Source organism: Penaeus monodon, chromosome 42 (genome assembly GCF_015228065.2).
Source record: "Penaeus monodon isolate SGIC_2016 chromosome 42, NSTDA_Pmon_1, whole genome shotgun sequence".
Classification (NCBI taxonomy): Eukaryota; Metazoa; Arthropoda; class Malacostraca; order Decapoda; family Penaeidae; genus Penaeus; species Penaeus monodon.
In genome coordinates this window covers 10,960,093-10,981,807 of record NC_051427.1, presented here as the reverse complement: position 1 = coordinate 10,981,807, position 21,715 = coordinate 10,960,093, and the positions used below count along the sequence as shown (strand labels likewise).

General features: G+C 32.8%; 3 protein-coding genes across 3 annotated transcripts in view; 1 reads left to right on the top strand and 2 right to left on the bottom strand.

The window, feature by feature from the left end:
• LOC119599147 overlaps nt 1-10,865 on the bottom strand; it is a 15,980-nt gene extending 5,115 nt beyond the window's left edge. The window contains exons 1-2 of the mRNA XM_037948901.1: nt 10,795-10,865; nt 3,772-3,982 (exon numbers count right to left, since the gene is read on the bottom strand). Of these exons, the coding sequence (XP_037804829.1) occupies nt 3,772-3,982; nt 10,795-10,865 (282 nt within the window). The remainder of the gene's footprint in view (nt 1-3,771; nt 3,983-10,794) is intronic.
• Nucleotides 10,866-11,958: 1,093 nt separating this feature from the next.
• On the bottom strand, nt 11,959-15,847 carry LOC119599146 (adhesive plaque matrix protein-like). The gene is made up of 5 exons (XM_037948900.1): nt 15,818-15,847; nt 14,334-14,338; nt 13,531-13,819; nt 13,109-13,357; nt 11,959-11,979 (listed from the first exon to the last, which is right to left on the bottom strand). Exons 1-5 carry the CDS (start codon nt 15,845-15,847, stop codon nt 11,959-11,961), a joined length of 594 nt encoding a protein of 197 aa, XP_037804828.1.
• Nucleotides 15,848-20,317: 4,470 nt separating this feature from the next.
• Nucleotides 20,318-21,135, top strand: LOC119599145 (extensin-like). The gene is made up of 2 exons (XM_037948899.1): nt 20,318-20,632; nt 20,793-21,135. The coding sequence occupies exons 1-2, from the start codon at nt 20,318-20,320 to the stop codon at nt 21,048-21,050; spliced, it is 573 nt and encodes a 190-aa protein (XP_037804827.1). The 3' UTR covers nt 21,051-21,135.
• The last annotated feature ends 580 nt before the right edge of the window (nt 21,136-21,715 follow it).

Below are 21,715 nucleotides of genomic sequence, written 5' to 3'. Positions count from 1 at the left end.
CTCTTCCTCTCTCTCCTCTCTTCTCTCTCTTCTATATATTTTAAATTTAATATATATTATACATATATACAAAATCACATACATACATACTTTTTACATATATAAAACTCTTATATAAAAATAAAACCACACACATATAAAAAACATATCCCTTCCCTATAAAAAAATAAATAAATACAAAAATGTTTCCTATACACAAACCACACACAAAACCCCAAACCACGCATGACTCAATTAGCCTGTAGACACATTAATTTATATGCATACTATGCGTATAATCTTATTCAAAAACTAATTCAAAACCTTAGTACTCAGTATTTTGTCCCCCACCAACCCCAACTTGTTTTTCGTTTCAGCAACTTATTATGAAAAAAAGACCCATTTGTTTTAATTAATTTATGGAAAAATGGACATTATTTGTCAGATGATTTTTTGGGAAATGATTAAATAGTCATAAAAAAAATAAAAAAAAGTAAATACAAATACAGAAATCTAATATAAAGAAAAAAATTTTTAGAGCCTTTTCCTTTTTATTCATGTGCTTTTTTAAATTTCCCCCTTTCATGTATGCCCCTTTTTATACACATATATGCCCTATTTTTTAACTACCGGTATCCCATAAACCCCTACATAAATATTTTATACATATAAAAAATATACCAAAAACAAAAAACCCCGATGTGTTCTATGAGTTTATTTTTGTGTTTGTCTATTTTTGTTATGAAAATTTTTTATTTGTTTCCCCTCTTATTATTTTTCCCAAATAGAAATAAGGAAAGAAAAAACCACAATTAACAATGACAACAAAAACCCATAATCTCCAAAAAAGAATCCCAAAAGGTTTAAACGATAAAAAGCCCAAACTTGAAAACAAAATCTTGGTCACTAAAATACTGAGTAAAAATCATTAGTGCAACCGCAAAACGAAAAGCCACGGACCGAAGTCGAACAGTGAATAAAGCTCCAAAACCCTTCCTATCGAAAAACAAGAGTCGGAAGCATGTCTTAAATTTATGAATTAAATCGCATCTCTTTAAAATTAGGGATCTAAATAATGGATTTTTTTTTTATGAATCCCATTTTTTAAATTAGCCCAATCTTTTTGGTGGATATCAGGGTTTTAATCATTATCTAGTTGAGGGGTTCGAGACAAAATTTTGAAGACTTTTTTGGTATTCTTTATTATGTATTTTAAATTATGTATATATATATATAAAATTAAAATATTTTTATATATATATATATGTTTTGGTGTTTCCCGGATTTTTTTTTTTTTTTAATTTTCCCCCGCTGGCTTCAGATAATGTCGTTTTCTGCATATATATATATATATATATTTTAATATATTTTAATATATATTATATATAATATACGTATGTGTGTTATACATTTGCATATACGCACATGAAATATATAAACAAAAATTAGGGTTATATACATTTACATATACACATATGGTGTTATAATATCCCAATGTACATGTATACACACACACCACACACCCAAACAAATTTTTAATATTATATATATATATATATATTTTATAAGTAAAACACATAGACATGTATATAAAAAACACATAAAACATTTAAAACAAAACAAAATATACATACACGTACAGACATATGCCCCTCTCTATTTTAAAAATATACATAATATTATTTTTAAAATATTATATATATATATATATATATATATATAATAAGAGATTTTTATATATTTAAAAATGTATATACACATACACGCACACCAAAAATATGCACACAAAGTAAAATATGTTTTGTACATAATATTATAATTTTTAAAACACACAAAACACACACAACACAAAAAAAAAAACCATACATACACACACAAAAAAAAAAAAACACACACCCCATAATATATATATATATATTTTTAATATAAAATATATATATATATATTATATATATATCGATTCACAGTCGTGCCATCACCTGTGTTTGCCAAACTATTTGGGCGTCAGGTTTACATCATGTGTTTGATCTTTATACGGGGTGCCCCATGACCCAAACCAGGAGAGTAGAAATTTTTAGGTAATCTTTTTTTTGATGGTTCTAAATCCACCATCATGTCTACGGAAATTTTCTCCTCTACCGTATCTAATTTTCCCATTTTCCCCCTTAAATAAAAATCCGCGCCCCGGGGGGCGATTTTTTTGGGGCACTGGGGCGGATTTGGCATTTTGTTTGAGTAGTCAAACCCTTATACAGTATTGGCAACTTTCCCCGTGCGTGTTTTAAAATATCTATACAAAATATTACATATACACATCCCCTACGTCATATAAAAAAACTCTGTATATACAGACACACACATATAAACATATACATACATACATATATATAATATATATATATATGTGTGTGTGTGTGTGTGTGTGTGTGTGTGTAATAACACCACAACGCATGACCCTTTTATGCACCCTTTGTAAATCTTTTTCAAAAACATAATTCTAACCCCTACATTATGGGTTTGTCCCCCCTCCCAAATTCAACTTATTATTATATTTGTCGGGATGAATTTGGAAATAATTATAGTCATAAAAAAAAAAAAAAATTTACTAAACCCGAATCTAAAAATTTTAGTAAAATTTTTTAAACCGTCATTATTCTTTTTTCCCTTTCAATATCCCCCTTTCTTGAAATTGTCTGTTAATATATACACATATAGGCCCTACGTGTATCTACATGTATACCTATCTGCCTACTTAAATATTTTATACATAAATACACACACACACACACAATCAAGTTATTTAGTGCAACCGCGAACGTAAAGCCACCGGCCCCAAGTGGGAACAGTAAAAGGGGAACAAAACAAAACCTTCCTATCGTAAACAAATGGGAAAGCATCTTTTTAAATTTTTTTATAAAATAAAATCATATCATTAATTGGGCATCTCAATAATTAAAATGGATTTTCTTTTTTTATGAATTCCATTGTCTAATTAGACAAAAATTTATTTGGGGGAAAAATTTTTTTTTTATTCGGGGACGGTGGTCGAGACAGATTTCAAGACATGTGTAATTTATTTAGATATATGCTTGAAAATATGTTTATATATATGTGTGTGTATACAGAGTATATATACATTATGTATTGAGTGATTTGACTGTGAGTGTACGGTTTGATTTTCCTTTCTAGTGTTCAACGCTGGCTTCAGATAAGTTGTTGTTATGGGGGAACGAATACCAAATAAAACAATTTAAATTCCATTGAGTGGTTTCATATTTGTTTTTAGGATGGTTTAAAAAGGATTTTGCTATCGTTTAAAAAAAAGGGGGTGTTTAAAACTAAAAAGTGAAAAAAAAAAAATTAACACTTCTATGTACTTGATAATGGAAACCCAATATTGTAAAATTTTAAATAAAAATCTAAAAACTCAATATTACTAAAAGGTATTTTTAAAGGGGGACTGATTTTTTCCTAGTTCATGGGTTTTCTTTAAAATTTTTTTCTGGGGCTTTTTTTATCCGATTCACAAATTAATCAATGCGTATAGGATAAAATACTTATATTTATATTTTATTTTGGGGGGGAAAATTAAATTTTTCCCGTCTTTATTTTCTAAATAATTAAAGTAAATCTCTTGAAATATAAAAAATCCAAGATCTTTTTTTTACATATGAAAATATAATATAATTCGTTGCTATACATGTGTCTGAAAAAATTTTCCCTATTTATTTAAGCATTCGTTTGGGGAAAGGGGAAAAGGGGGCCTTGTGGGGGGCTTGTCCCGGGGTTTACGGGGGCCTCCCCCTCGTGGGTTTGACCTGGGGCCCCAAAACCGCGCCGTTGTCCAGGGTAGTTGACGATCGGGCTTGCGGCCGTCGGGAGGTCGACGGTGTGGGTCCCCTGGGTTGTTGAAATCCGCCCGCGGACTCCGAGGCGGCAAATTTGGGCGCCGGAGTAGGTGTGGGCGACCCCGTATTTTGTAGTTTTTTCCCTTGGGAGGCACCTGAGAAGGTAAAAAATGTTTAATGAGAATTTTTTTTGTCAAATTCCCTAGTGCTCTATGTTTTCATTACACGAAAATTAAAACAATAAGGCCCCCCCCCCCCAAGAAAAAAAAAATATATATATAAACACTATCAATGATTCTTTATAAAATATTCTGATTTGGAAATACTCACGTTTAGCGTATTCGGGCTCGTAGTGTTCTGGGGGGTGGGAGGCGGGTTCGGGGGGGTGGTAGGCTGGTTTTGGGGGCGTGTAGGGGGGGTTTTGGGGGCGTAGAGGCGGGTTCGGGGGGTGGTAGGGGGTTTTGGGGCGCGGGGAGGGGGTTCGGGGGGGTGGGGGGCGGGTTTGGGGGTGTGGGAGCGGGCTTTTGGGGCGTGGTAAAGGGGGGGTTTTTGGGCGTGGTAGGGGGGTTTGTGGCGGGGTAGGGGGGGTTTGGGGCGTGGGGGGCGGGATCAAAGGGGCGTGGGAAGGAGGGAGGGGCCCTGGGAAGAAGGTTTAGAGGCGTAGACGGGGGGGTGAGGGGCCCTGGAACCCGGGGGCCCGTCGCAAGAGCGCGACAACCCCGCAGGGGAGGACGACGACCCCGTGGACAGAGTTGCATCCTGTTTAAATATGATAAAAAAAAAAGAAAAAATCAAAAACCCGGGGGCTGATGAGGGCCCAAATTGGGTTTAGGAAAATGGACATCATTATTTTTTTCTCAGACAAGCACATGCAAAAACTTGTACAAAAAATGCAAACACACCTACCCACACGTAATATATATATAAATATATTTTATATATAATATAGATATATATTATATATATATTTTTAATATAATTACCATAGACACACACACACAACCAACCAAAACACACACACACACACACCACACACATATTATATATATATATTTTATTATATATATATATTTTTATATAACCACACATACCAAGCATATATATACATCCAAATATAAAATACATATAGAAAAAATTAACATATACCTATTATATATATAATTTTATATATATATATATTTATATATAATATATAACACACATAAACGCTATTCCCTCCCCAACATTCCAATCCTGCTGATCACTAAAAATTTTCGAAGATTTCTTCGAAACTCAAAAAAACCTTTTTATTGAAGGAGGAGGGGGCTTCGGGGGGACCTTGAGAGACATGACTGGCTGAGGGTATTGGTTTGGGGGGGGGGTTGACGCTTCCCCTTTTTTATATGCATGTCCCCCTTTGTGTGTTGTGCGTGCGTGCGTGTGTGGAATGCGTGTGTGTGTGTGTGTGTGTGTGTGTATTCGAGTTCCGCTGTAGGCCTTTCCCTTATAGCCTGAGGGGGGCATTTTCGAGCCCCTGAAATGCATTATTACAGAACGAAAGCTGGACAGAGAAATTTTGTTTGGCGCAACCTTTATATGCTATATTCCGGTTTATCTTTTTTATGAATTAATGATAATAATAATAATAATAATAAAAAATAACACAAAAACACACACACATACACAAACAGACACGCATACACATATATACACACTCACACGTGTGTGTCTATATGCATATATATACATACACATATGTATATATATGTGTATATATACTAAAATATTACAAGGGAATGTATATAGATATAATACCCTATCATCATATAAACCACCACATACGTATGTACATATATACACATACATATCGATATCTGTATATACATATAAGTATATATATAAAATACAAAACCAAAACACATAAAATATGTAAAAACCCCACCATGCATCCCTATATTTTATATAATATTTTATATATATTTTAATATAATATATTTTGGGAAAATATATATTTAAAGTATTTGTTTTGGGAAAACATTTTCATATCGGGAATGTAATAATACATATATATGATAACCCTTTACATCCCCACACACAAAAAAAACACACACCCCACACACACACCCACCAAACACACAATATATATATATATATATATATATATATATATATATATTTTATAAAATTTTACATGTTTACCACACGCTATATTTGTATATAAAACACAGACCTGTATATATAACACATTTCCCCATATACAAACACACACATAATAATATATATATTTCATAAAGACTATGCTCTCTCTCTCTATATATAATATGTATGTTTTTAAAAATACCCGCACACACGATTCACACATTATATATTCTGTATATATATTTCCCTATAGTACAACACCCCACACATACCAAAAACAAAACACACACAAAACATATTAATTTTTATGTATATATATAAATTTTTATATATATATTATATATATATATATTTATTATATTATTTATCCATTCCCATTTTGTGCCATCACCCATGTTTTCGAATTGCTTGGGGTCATGTTTACATCAAGTAGTTGGGCCCGAGTCTTTTAAAACTGGGTAACCCCTGATCCAAACCCCAAAAAAGGGAGTTTTTTTAAAGGTTTAAACTTTGGGTTTATGGTTTTTCAATCCACCATCATGTCTTAAAGTAACTCTCCTTCTACCCGGGGCTAGGTTTGACTTAACCACTTTATGGAAATCCGCGAGCTCAGGCGATTTTTGTGTGCAGTCGCGCGGATTTGCATATGCTGAGTAAGTCAAAACCCTTTTTCCCGTATTGGGAGAGGTTTGCCCCTGCGTTTTATTCCCATACTATCTATCTATACTATAATTTCAAAACACAACATACGTACATTATAATATTTTTGTTTTATACAACCCACACAAATAAACAAATACTACATATAAATAATAAATTATATTTTAATTATATATAAATATTAATAATATATATATATATAAAATTATATTGTAAAAGCACACACCCCACTCAATTATATGCAACCCGGGTTTGTATAAACTTTTTTCATAAACAAATTTTAAATTTTAACCCTACTACTTATAGGTTGTGCCCCCACCAAATCATCTTTTTATATATGTTTGTCCCGATGAAATTTGGAAAAGAATTATAGTCATGAAAAAAAAAAAAAAAAAAAAAAATATTCATACAGAAATCTAATATATAAGTAAAATGTTTAGAGCCTGTCATTATTCATGTGCTCTTTCAGTATCGCCCTTCATGTATGTCTGTTAATATATACACATATAGGCTCTACGTGTACCTACATGTATACCTATCTGCCTACATAAATATTTTATACATAAATACACACACACACACACACACGCATATATATGTATGTGTCTGTGTGTATGTGTTTTCGTATGAGTTTTTTGTGTGCTTGTTTACATTGTATCAGTATATCGATCTGTCTATATGTGGCTATTTTTTTTGTGTATGCAAATTTGTATTTGGGTTCCCTCTTTTTATTCTTCCTAAGTAGAAATAAGGACAGGGAAAAACCCAAATTAAAAAACTGCCAAAATAAAAACCACAATCAAATTATTTAGGGGGCAAAACGCGGGAACGTAAACCCCCGGGCCGAATCGAACAGTGGGAAAGAAACTTCGAAAACCTTCCATCGTAAAAAAAGAACGGAAGAAAATTTTTTAATTTTTAAAGAAATCATATCATTAACTAGGCATCTCAATAATTAATATGGATTTTCTTTTTTTATGAATTCCATTGTCTAATTAGACAGAACTAATCTGGTGGATATGAATGAGATTATTCGAGACGGTGGTCGAGACAGATTTCAAGACACTGGTTTTAATTATTTATATTAAAGTAAAGCAAATATGGGATATATAATATATGTTGTTGGGGTGGTTTGGGGTACAGGTATATTTACATTAAATTTTTGAGAGTTTTTCTGTGAGTGGACGGTTTTTATTTTTTCCCTTTTTATGTTCAAAGCTGGCTTCAGATAAAGTTTTATAGAAGGGAAAAAAAAATATACCGGAAAAATACAATTTTATTCTCATTGAGAGAAGTTTCATATTGTTTTAGGATGGATTAAAAGGATCGTTATAAAAAGAAGGGTGCTTACTATAAAGTGAAAATAATTAAAAAAAGATTAACAGCTTCTATGTACATTGATAATGATAAAGCAATATTATATAAATTTTTATGAAAATCTAATAAGCTCATATTACTAAAAAGGTATGGTTAGGGGGACTGATCTTTTCCTAGTTCATAGTTTTCATATGATTTTTTTTTTTGGGGTGTTTTTTTTCTATTCCAATTAATCAATGCTATAGGTGAATACGTATAGTTATATTTTTTGTTTTTAATTCAATTTGTCGTTCCCTGGGTTTTCTAAAAAATTAAAGTTAAAACTCTCGTATATATAAAAAAAGTTTTTTATTTTTCATATGAGAAAATTGATATAATTTTGTTAATAACCTGTGTCTGAAATATATTCCTATTTACTTAAACCTCGCGGGGTAAGGGGGAACGGGGTTTTAGGTGGGCTTGTACTCGGGGTACCCAGGGCCCCGCCCCGTAGGGGAAACCCGAGGGTACATAACCCTCGCCGTTTTTCCACGTAGTTGACGTCTGCTTGCGGGGTCGGGGGTCGACGGGGTAGGTGCCCCCCGGTGTTGTAGCCGTCGCGGGACTCCGAGGCGGCGAATTTTGGGGCCGGAAATTTGGTGTTTGGCGACGCCCGTAGTTTAAATTGTACTTTTGGGGTTAACCCGAAAAGTGGAAAAGTTAATGAGAAATTTTTTTGTCAGGGATTTTTCTTGTTTTTTAAGTTTTCATTACATCAAAATTAAACCAAAAAGCCTCCCCCCCCCCAAAAAAAAAAAAAAAAAAAAACAAAGAAAGAAAGGAAAAAAAAAAACAAAAAAACAAGTGATTATATAAATAAAAATCAGTGATTCTTATAAAATAAATTTTGATTTGGAAAAAACTCCGTTTGCGTATTCGGGTCGGAGTGTTTTGGGGGGGGTGGGAGGCGGGGTTTGGGGCGTGATAGGCGGGTTCGGGGGCGTGGGGAGGCGGGGTTTGGGGGATGGTAGGCGGGTTCGGGGGCGTGGGAGGGGGGGTTCGGGGGCGTGGTAGGCCCGGGGTCGGGGGGGTTGGAGGGCGGGTTTTGGGGGGGGTGGGGAGGGGGGGATTTGGGGCGTGGTTTGGGGGGGTTCCCGGGGCGTGGTAAAAGGGGGCAAATGGGGGGTGGTAAGAAGGGTAAGGCGTAACCGGAAAGGGTGAGGGGCGTTGACTGGGGTCTTGTCCACAAAAGGGGACGACAACCACGCAGGCGAAACGCGACCTGGGACAGGGGTTGCATCCTATTTCCCAGATAAAGAAAAAGAAAAAATCAAAGAAACCCGGTTTTTAACGAGACAAGTATCGTTCAGGAAAATAAGTGCCCTTCCCTATATTTTTGGGTCAGACAAGCACAAAGCTAAGAAAAACACTTGTGCAGACACAAAAAACCCACACACACCCCACACCCCCCCCACAAAAAAACGATATATTGTATTTTTAAAACCTATATGCACACATACCCACACACGTATTTGGGGTTTTATGTATTTTTTATATATACATATATGAAAACACCCCACCCTATATTATATATCAAATAAAATATACAATATATTTTATAATATATATAAAATATAATATATATAATATATATATAACATAACCTATTCCCCCCCACAACTTTCACAATCACTGCTGTCACCAAAAAACTTCGCAGATTCCCTTTAGAAACTCAAGTATCCTTTCGTTTGTAGGAGGGGGACTTCGTAAACCTTTTAAAAGACATGAAATGCTGAGGTTAAAAGTGGCTGGGGGGGTTGAAAAGCTTTCCCCCTTTTATATGCGATTTCCGTGTTTTGTGTGTGTGTGTGTTCGGTTCCCCGTGGCCTTTCCCCCCTTTTAGCCTGAGGGGGGAAATTCCCCCGAAAAGTATTAAAAAACGAAAGTAAGGAGGAAAATTATTTGGCACACCCCTTTTTTTATGCTATATTTGGTAATATATACATATAAAAATTTTTTTCTAATGTATCATAAAATAACATTAGCACAAAACACAAAAAACAACACCACCCCTGTGTATCTATATGCAAAATATACATACACATGTATAATATGTTTTATTTTTTACACACACATTGTGTGTATGTATATCCCTATATTAAACGCTATGTATATAAATATTAAAACATACACATATTAAACTTTATATACCCCTATATTGTATAATATACATACACACATATATGTGTATTACAAAACCATGCATACTCACACAAAACAAAATCAAACACACGCACCAAAAAACACACATATATATTATATATACATTTTATATATGTTTTTTGTGTTTTAGGGCACTCAAAAACACCAAAAGCATATATATGTATATACAAATTTTCCTATCCCATATAAAATATTATATAATTTTATATATATATATATATATATAATAATATTATATATATATACATATATAATAAATTTTCCTATACACCCATGTTATATATATATTATATATATATATATTATATATAAAATAAAATAATTTATATACATGTCATGCATTAAAAATAAATATTATTTTATAATATATTTTATATAATATATGTATATTATTTCAGATATGTAAAGTATAAACATACACATTTAGCACAAAACCATATACATACACACACAAAAGTAAACTATGCTCTCTCTGTATTGTATTATATATATTGTACTACACATACCCCACAAACACTGCATATTTTATGCATCCTATATATATATTATTTTATAATATATATTAATTTTATATATTTTTTTAAAATAAATTATATTTTCCCCCCCCACCAAAACACCACCCTAAAATATATATATATTATATCCCTTTTAAAATTCTACCATCACCAACGCGATGTTTGAAAGAACTACTTGGCCCTCATTTGACATCAAGTAAATTGAGTCTTTATACTGGTGATCCATGATACAACCCCAAGGAGATTTTTTATTTAGGTAATCTTTTTTATAGTTTCCCCCAGTCCACCCTCAAATTTCCCAAAGATAAAACTCTCCTGCTTTCCGTATCTAGGTTTTCCTCCTACTATATGAAAATCCCCGCGCCTTTGGGCGACTTTGTGTGCGTCGTGCTTTATTTTCCTATGCTGGGTTGGGGGCAAACCTTATCAGTATTGGAGGGGTTTTGTCTGTGCGTGTATATCTATATTTTCTCTCCTCTGTATATGTACATATATAATAATACACATACTACATAACCCTTTCACATATTTTCTCTGTATATACAACACCCCATATATAAACATATATACATACATATAAATAAATAAAAATAAATATTACATATATGTATCTTTTGCACAACACCCCAAAAACACACCCCAAAAACCCACACACAAACACACACACGCAGACTCAATTAGCCCTTAAGGGCAATTAATTTTTTTATGCATACTATTCGTATAATTCGTATATATTTTCTCTTTAATACACACACATTAAAAAACCTTAACATTACATAAAAAATAAATAAATGAAAAAAATATATACTAAAAATGTATCTATGCACACAAAAAAAGCACACACACCCCCAAAACACACCACACAAAACGCATGACTCAATTACCGTAGACACATTAATTTATATGGGATTAATTTTGTATAATCTTAAATTTATAAACATAATTCAACCCCACTACTCATAGGTTGTGTCCCCACGAAAACCAAATTGCTCTTTTGATTCAACAAATTATTATGAAGAAAAAGAAAGCATATTGTACAAATCCCTTTTGGGGAATGTTCATATATTTGGGCAGATGATATTTAGAAATGAATTATATTTAAAACTATAACTAAAAGGGATCCTTCAAACCCCATAAAAATTTTTTTTACATATAATATATATACCTACACACAAAAAAGTGTTCGTATGATTTATTTTTGTGTTTGGGCTATTTTTTGTATGCAAATTTGTATTTTTTTCTTCTCTTAATATTCTTCCCAAATAGAAATAAGGAAAGAAAAAAACCAAAAAAACAAATGAAAAACATAAACCACAATCCTATAGAATGCACAAGGCCCACTGAAAAGGGGCCAAACTTGAAAATCAAAATTTTTGGGGCATTTGAAAAACCCGAGTAAAAATCATTCAGTGCAGCCGCGAACGTAAAGCCAAAGGCCCCAAGTCGAAACAGTGAATGAGCTTCAAACCTTCCTATCGTAAATTCAACAAGAGTCGGGAAACAAACTCAAATTTATGAATTTAAAACGTATCTCCTTAAATTTGGATTTTCAAAAATTAAATGGTTTTTTTTTGTTATTTAAACCCCTTATGTAATTATTTAGAACTTTTTTTGGTGGTATCTGAGTTTAAACATTTTTCTAGTTTAGTGTTTTATGGGGTAATTTAAATTTTATATTAGGGGGTTTTATGTTATATATGTTTGTGTGTGTGTATACAGAGTACATATGTTTTGAGAGTTTTGAACTGTGAATGTGCTGTTTGATTTTCCCTTTTTTAATGTTCAGTGCTGGCTTCAGATAAGTGTCGATATTTTGATACAAGTTTAAATTTTTTCAGTGAGTGAAGTTTCCCTATTGTTTTTTGGATGGATTAAAATGTTTAAGCTTCGTTATAAAAAAAAGGGGGCTTACTAAATAATTAAAATAATTAAAAAAAATTAAAAGCTTCTATGCACATTGATAAAAATTTAAAAAAATAGTGCATAAATTTTTAAAGAAAAACGAATAATCTCCTTTACTAAAAGTATGGTTAAGGGACTGGGTGCTTTCCTAGTTCACAGCATTCATATGATTTTTTTTTTGAGCTGTGTGTAAACTGATTTAAATAATTAATCCGTACGTAAAGGGAATAAGTATTTGTATTTTAGTTTTTAATTCAGTTATTCATTATGATTTTCTAAAAAATGTCTGAAGTAAAAATTTTTTCTATATATAAACAACTCTTTATTCTACATTTTTTTTTTGAGCTTGTGTATCTGACTCACTAATTTAAACAAAGGGGATAGGGGGAATCGTATAGTTTTTATTTTAGTTTTTTAATCAGTTTTTGTCATCATTTTTTCTAGAGAATTAAAATAATTTTTTCTCATATAAACAAAAAATCTTTATTTCACATAAAAGGGGAAAAAAATAATATAATTCGTTGAAAATACATGTACTGAAATATATTCCTTTTTACTTAAGCATACGCTGGGGTAGGGGAAAGCGGGCTTGTAGGTGGGCTTGTACTCGGGGTACTGAGCCTCGCCCTCGTAGGTGACCTGAGCTACATAACCGTCGCCGTTGTCCACGTAGTTGACGATCTGCTTGCGGCCGTCGGGGAGGTCGACGGTGTAGGTGCCCTCGGTGTTGTAGCCGTCGCGGGACTCCGAGGCGGCGAAGTTGGCGCCGGAGTAGGTGTCGGCGACGCCGTAGTTGTAGTTGTACTTGGGAGGCACCTGAGAATGTGAAATGTGAATGAGAATTGTTTGTCAGGTATTATTCATAGTATTTTATGTTTTCATTACATCAAAATTAAAACAATAAGCCCCCCCCCCCCCACAAAGAAAAAAAAAATATATAAAAACTATCAATGATTCTTATAAAGTATTCTGATTCCGAAAATACTCACGTCAGCGTATTCGGGCTCGTAGTGATCTGGGGCGTGGTAGGCGGGTTCAGGGGCGTGGGTACGGCGGGTTCGGGGGCGTGGTAGGCGGGTTCGGGGCGTGGTAGGGCGGGTTCGGGGGCGGTGGGAAAGGGGGTTTTGGGGCGTGGAGGGGGGTTTCGGGCGGGGGAAAAGGTGTGGGGGGCGGGGGAGGCGGGCTAAAGTGTAGAGGGGGGGTTTGGGGGGGCGTGGCCCGGGGGTCCTTGTGGGCACAGGGGCGACGAAAAAACCCACGCAGGCGAGGACAAACGACCTGTGGACAGAGGTGCATCCTATTTACTATGATAAAAGAAAAAAAAAAAAAATAAAAGACCTTTTTTTTTGCCTTAACGAAAAAAGTATCGATTCGGGAAAACTAAGCGACATTATATATTGTTGTTTCAGACAAGACATTCTATACACTTTCAAAACATGCACACACACATACCCCACACACGTTTATTAATATATATAAATATATATAGAGATATATATTTAAAATATAATATTTTTTCATATATGTACACATAGACACAAAAATATATTATAATATATATAATAGAATTATATTTTAATATTTTGTATATATATATATATTATATATATATATATATATATATATATATATATAAAATATATATTAGGAACACACACATACCCCAAACATTATATACATTATATACATATAAAAAATATATTATATAATTTATTTTTAAAAATTTTTTTATATATATATATATATATTATAATATATTATATATAACCGCTTTTTCCCCCCCAACATTCACAATCCCTGCGGGTTTCCCCAAAATATTTCGCAGATTTCTTCAGAAACTCAAATACCCTTTTCTTAAAGGAGGAGGACTTCGACCTTGAGGGGACATGACTGGGCTGAGGGATAGTGGCTGGGGTTGACGTTTTCCCTTAATTTTGGGTTTTGTCCGTTTGTGTGTGTGTGTGCGTCCCGTGTGTTTTGGGGTGTTTGCGTGTGTGCATGTGTGTGTGTGTGGTGTGTTTTGTGTTCGAAATTCCGCTGTAGGCCTTTTCCTTAAAAAGCCTGAGGGGGGGAAATTTTTGAGTCCCTGAAATGCATTATTACAAAACGAAAGCTGGCCCAAAAAATTTTTTTTGGCCCGGGGGGGACCTTTTTATGCATATTTTTGGTTTATCTTTTTTTATGAATTTAAAGATAATAAAATAATAAAAATAATAAAAATAATAATAAATAAAAAATAACACAAAAACACACACACATACACAAACAGACACGCATACACATATATACACACTCACACAAATATATATAACCAGGCATATGTATATAGATATATATACATATACATACATATAAACCCACCACACAAAGCATGTATATTAAAAATACACAAACAAAATCGAAAATCTGGATAGCATATATATATTTTTTATATATAAAATATTTTTATATAAAATATATTAATATATAAATATTTTAAAATATACCCTTTTATATTTATAAAACACCCCCAGCACATACACACATATAATATATAATATTTTTATATTATATATATTAAAATTTTATATATATATATATATGCGTATGTGTGTGTATACATTTTTCATATACGCACATGTATATATATGCCTATTAAAGTATACATTTACCTATACACCACACACACCAAAAAAATATATTTTATATGTAATATATATATATATATATATAAATATATATAATATATATATATATATATAAATATATATATATAATAATATATATTTAATATAATAAAAATATAATATATATATATATATCGCATGTACATGTATACACCCAAAACAACACATATATATATAATACACACAGACTGTAATATATAAAATAACCCTTTTCAAAACACAAAAAAAAACACATATATATACAAACGTACGACATATGCTCTCTCTCTCCCCTTTCCTCGGGCTTTTCTTTTTCCCCCTTCTCTATATATATATAAAAATATATATATATAGTTATTTTATATGTTATAATTTATATATAATTATATATAAAATATAATAATATTAAAAGTATATGGGGTGTGTGTGTGTGTGTGTGGTGTGTGTGTTTGTGGTGTGTGTTTATACACATAACCCACACACAGAAAAGCACACATTATATAGGGTTTATATATATTTATATATAAATGTACACACACCACACACAACCACACACACACACACCCCCCCACACACTATATCTATATATATAATATATATATATAATATATAATTATCCTCGTGCCCTCACCTGGGGTTTGGCGAAATAAATTGGCGTCATGTTGACATCAAGTAGTTTTAACTGGTCTTTATACTGGGTGAAACCCAATTGAATTTCCAAAAACCCCGGAGAGTAAATTATTTTTGGTAATCTTTGGGTTTATGGGTTTTCAAACCACCATCATGCTACGATAGACTCTCCTGCTACCGTATCTAAGTTTGGGCTTAAACCCCCTATAAAGGAAAACCCGCTCCCCGGGCGATTTGGGGTGTGCACCGCATGGATATGCTAAACAGGGTTTAAATTCAGACATTATACAATATTGGGAGTGGTTTATACATGCGTATATGTGTGTGTGTATACGTACATATATATACTCTGTATATATGTATACACACACACAACCCCAAGCACACCACACACACAACACACATATATATTATATAATTTTAAACACACACTAAAAGCCACATAAAGCAAAACACACAAAATAATAGGGATAAAAACAAACACACATGTCTCCCTTAGCCTGTAGGGCAAAATTAAATTTTCAAAGGGACTTATACACCCACTATTCGAAACTTATTTATAAATTTAATCTTATCCCTACTACTCGTAGGTTTATCCCACCAATCAAATTGCTTTTCCCATACAAAATTATTATGAATTAAAACATGTATATTGTACAAAATTCATTTTAAGGAGAATGAACCTCTCTCTGTCAGATATTTGTGGAAAGAAATTTTAGTTTAAAGAAAAATTAAAGAAAATAAATCCCAACGCAAATATAAATTAAAATAAATCATATATTTAGGCCCGTTTATTATTCGGGGCTCTAACCCTACACCTAGGCCTTATTAAAACCTAATGTATACTACCTATCTTTATAAAAAAATTTTTTTATACATTACCTATACATAAAATTATACAAAAACATACACAGACACAACACACACACAACGTGTATGTTTTTGTAAAACCGCATTCTATCTGTCTATAAAATGGGGTATATTTTGTAACAAAACCCCAAAATTTAAAAACTGCCCAAAATAAAAACCCCAATCCCCTATAGAATGCACAAAGCCTACGATGAAAAGACCAAAAATTGAAAAACAAAATCTTGGTCATTTTAACACTGATTAAAAATCAAAATTCCAAAAATGCATCCGCGAAAGTAAAACCACGGACCCAAGTCGAGCAGTGAATTAAGGGTTTTGAAAAATTCCTATCGGGAAACACAAAGGGGGCGAAGCAAACTCATTAATTTTTTGAATTAAACGCATCCGTTAATTAAGGGGTCCCCAAAAATTAAAATGGATTTTTTTTTTGTTATGAATCCCATTGTGTAATTTTGACAATTTTTATTTTTGGGGGATATCAATGAGTTTATCATTTTTTCTAGTTGAGTGTTCGAACAGACTTTTAAGACATGTGTAGTTTCCCTTTTTTTATATATATATATATATATATATATATATATAAATGAACTACACATGTCTTCAAGTCTGTCTCGAACACTCAACTAGATAAATGATAAACTCATTGATATCCACCAAATAAGATCTGTCGAATTACACAATGGGATTCATAACAAAAAAAAAATCCATTCTAATTTATTGAATCCCAATTAACGAGATGCGTTTTAATTCAAAAATTAAATGAGATCTTCCGACCCTTGTTGTTTGCGATGGGAAAGGGTTTTCGAGCTTCATTCACTGCTCGACTTGGGCCCGGGGTTTTACGTTCGCGTTTCCCTGAATGTTTTTACTCAGTGTTTCATGACCAAGATTTTGATTTTCAAGTTTGGTTTTTTTCATCGTGGGCTTTGTGCTTCTATAGTGTTTGTGGTTTATTGTCAGTTTTAATAATAGACTTACTTATAGAAATGATTTTAGTCAGTTGTTAATTGGGTTTTGTCTAAAAAATAACACACTTATAGACAGAAGATATGCTGTCATACACATACACGTGTGTGTGTGTATGTGTCTGTGTATGTATGTATATATGTATGTATATGTATATGTATATATAAATTATTTATACAGATAGGTAGGTATACATCTAGGTATAAGTAAGGCCTATGTGTATGGTAGAGCACATGAATAATGACAGGCTCTAAATATATGATTTATATAATATATTTGCGTTTAGTATTTATTTTTCGTTATTTTTCATTACTACAATTCATCCACAAATATCTGACAGAGATAGGTTCATTCTCCTTAAATGAATTTGTAAAATATACATGTTTTTCATCATAATAAGTTGTATCGAAAAGCAAGTTGAGTTGGTAGTGGATACAACCTACTGAGTAGTAGGGATAAGATTACATTTATGAATAAGCTTATACGAATAGTGTGTGTATAAGTGCATGTAAATTAAGTGTCTACGGCTAATGAGACATGTGTGTTGTTTTACATATATATGTGTGTTGTGCTAGGGGTGTGTGGTTATATATATATTATTAATTGTGTGTGTGTGTGTGTGTGTGTGTGTGTGTGTGTGTATACATATATACAGAGTATATATATGTACGTATACACACACACATATACGCATGTATAAACCACTCCCAATATTTTTAAAATTCTGACTTCCCCTCATATTCATTCCATGCGAGGCACACAAACCCCCGAGAGCGGGTTTTCCAATGGGGGTAGTCAAACTTAGATCGGTACAAAGTCTATCGTACATGATGGTGGATTGAGAACCCAACAAAATTACCGAAAAAAACTACTCTCCTGGGTTTTGGGTCATGGGTCACCCCCGTTAAAGACTCGTCAAATACTTGATGTCAACAGACGCCAAGTGTTCGCCAACACAGGTGATGGGACGAGGATATATATATAATAATATTATTATATATATATATATTTTGTGTGGTGTGTGTGTGTGTTGTGTGTGTGTGTGTGTGTGTGTACATATTATAACATTTATACATACATTTACATGTGTCATATCGTGTTGGGTGTATGTGTATACACACACACAACACACACACACACACACACACACACACACAAACACATAATATATATATAATAATATATTTTAAAATATTTATTTTAAAATACAATATATAACATATTATTATAATATATATTAGAGAGAGAGAGAGAGAGAGAAGAGAGAGAAGAGTATTCTGTACTGATATATTGTGTTGGGGTGTTGTAAATTTATGTGTTATTATACATGGCTGTGTGTATTATATTATATTTGTGGTGTGTGTTATACATGTACATGCTTTTATTATATTATAATATTATTAAAATATATATATATATATATTATATAATATATATTTATATATATATTTAATTTTTAATATATATATATATATTTTATATATTACATTATATATATATTGTGGGTTTTGTGTGTGTATATGTAAAAGTTTTTACATATATATGCATATTATACATGGCTTATGCAAAGTATACACCACAAAGCATATATATAAAAATAATAATTTTATATATATATATAAAATATTATAAATATTATATATGTGTGTATGTATCGTGTGTAATTTAAATATAAATATATATATATATATATATATATAATAATATTATTAAATTTTATATTATTTATAATATTGCATATACAATACGAATGTATGTGTATATATATACATGCGTGTGTGCGTGTGTTTATATGTATGTATATGTATATATATCTATATACATATGCCTGTATATATATGTGTGTGAGTGTGTATATATGTGTATGCGTGTCTGTTTGTGTATGTGTGTGTTTTTGTGTTAATTTTATTATTATTATTATTATTATTATTATTATTATTATTATTATTATTATCATTAATTCATAAAAAAAGATAAACCGAAATATAGCATATAAAGGTCGCGCCAAACAAAATTTCTCTGTCCAGCTTTCGTTTTGTAATAATGCATTTCAGGGACTCGAAAATTCCCCCCTCAGGCTATAAGGGAAAAAGGGCCCACAGCGGACTCGAACACACACACACCCCAAAACCAAAAATGCACACACGCACACACACACACAACGCACGCACCACCACCAAACGGACAACGCATATATAAGGGAGCGTCAACCACCACCACTATACCCCCCATCATGTCTCTCGGTACGAAGTCCTCCTCCTTCACGAAAGGGTACTTTGAGTTCTGAAGAAACTGCGAAATTTTGGGTGATCAGCAGTGATTGTGAAATTTTTGGGGGGGAAAAGCTTTATATTATAATATATATATTATATATATATATATAATATATATAATTATTTTATTTTATATGTATATATATGTATATATATTATTATTACTTGGTGTCTATGTACATATATTTAAAAATATATATTTTATATATATATTTATATATTTAAAAATATATAAAATATATAAAAACGTGTGTGTGTATTGTGTTGCATGTCTGACAATTATTAGCATGGCTTTCTGAGCAACAAAATTAAAGTGCTTAGTTTCCTGAAACGATTTTTTCTCGTTAAGACCAGGTCTTTATATTTTTTTTTTTTTTATCATAGTAAATAGGATGCACCTCTGTCCACAGGTCGTCGTCCTCGCCTGCGTGGTTGTCGTCGCTCTGTGCGACAAGGCCCCAGTCCACGCCCCTCATCCCCCCGTCTACACTTCTAGACCTGCCTACCACGCCCCTACACCTTACCACGCCCCTGAACCCGCCTACCACGCCCCCAAACCCGCCTACCACGCCCCCGAACCCGCCTACCACGCCCCCGAACCCGCCTACCACGCCCCCGAACCCGCCTACCACGCCCCCGAACCCGCCTACCACGCCCCTGAACCCGCCTACCACGCCTCAAAACACTACGAGCCCGAATACGCTGACGTGAGTATTTTTAGAATCAGAATACTTATAAGAATCATTGATAGCGTTTATATATTCTTTTTTTATGGGGGCTTATTGTTTTAATTTTGATGTAATGAAAACATAAAACACAATGAATGATACCTGACAAACAATTCTCATTCACATTTCACCTTCTCAGGTGCCTCCCAAGTACAACTACAACTACGGTGTCGCCGACACCTACTCCGGCGCCAACTTCGCCGCCTCGGAGTCCCGCGACGGCTACAACACCGAGGGCACCTACACCGTCGACCTCCCCGACGGCCGCAAGCAGATCGTCAACTACGTGGACAACGGCGACGGTTATGTAGCTCAGGTCACCTACGAGGGCGAGGCTCAGTACCCCGAGTACAAGCCCACCTACAAGCCCGCTTCCCCTACCCCAGCGTATGCTTAAGTAATAAGGAATATATTTCAGATACATGTATATTCAACGAATTATATTATATTTTCTCATATGTGAAATAAAGATCTTGTTTATATAGAGAAGAAATTTACTTTAATTCTCTAGAAAAAATGATGACATAACTGAATTCAAAACTAAAATACAACTATACGTATTCACCCTATACGCATTGATTAATTAGTGAGTCAGATACACACAGCTCAGAAAAAAAAATCATATGAATAAAGAGCTTGTTTATATATAGAAGAAATTTACTTCAGACATTCTTTAGAAAATCATAATGACATAACTGAATTCAAAACTAAAATACAACTATACTTATTCACCCTTTACGTACTGATTAATTAGTAAATCAGATACACACAGCTCAGAAAAAAAATCATATGAATGCTGTGAACTAGGAAAGCATCAGTCCCCCTAACCATACTTTTAGTAATAGGAGATTATTCGATTTTCATAGAATTATACACTATTGTTTTATCATTATCAATGTGCATAGAAGCTGTTAATCTTTTTAATTATTTTAATTATTTAGTAAGCACCCTTCTTTTTATAACGATAGCTTAAACATTTTAATCCATCCTAAAACAATATGAAACTTCACTCACTGAGAATAACTTGTATCAGAATATCGACACTTATCTGAAGCCAGCACT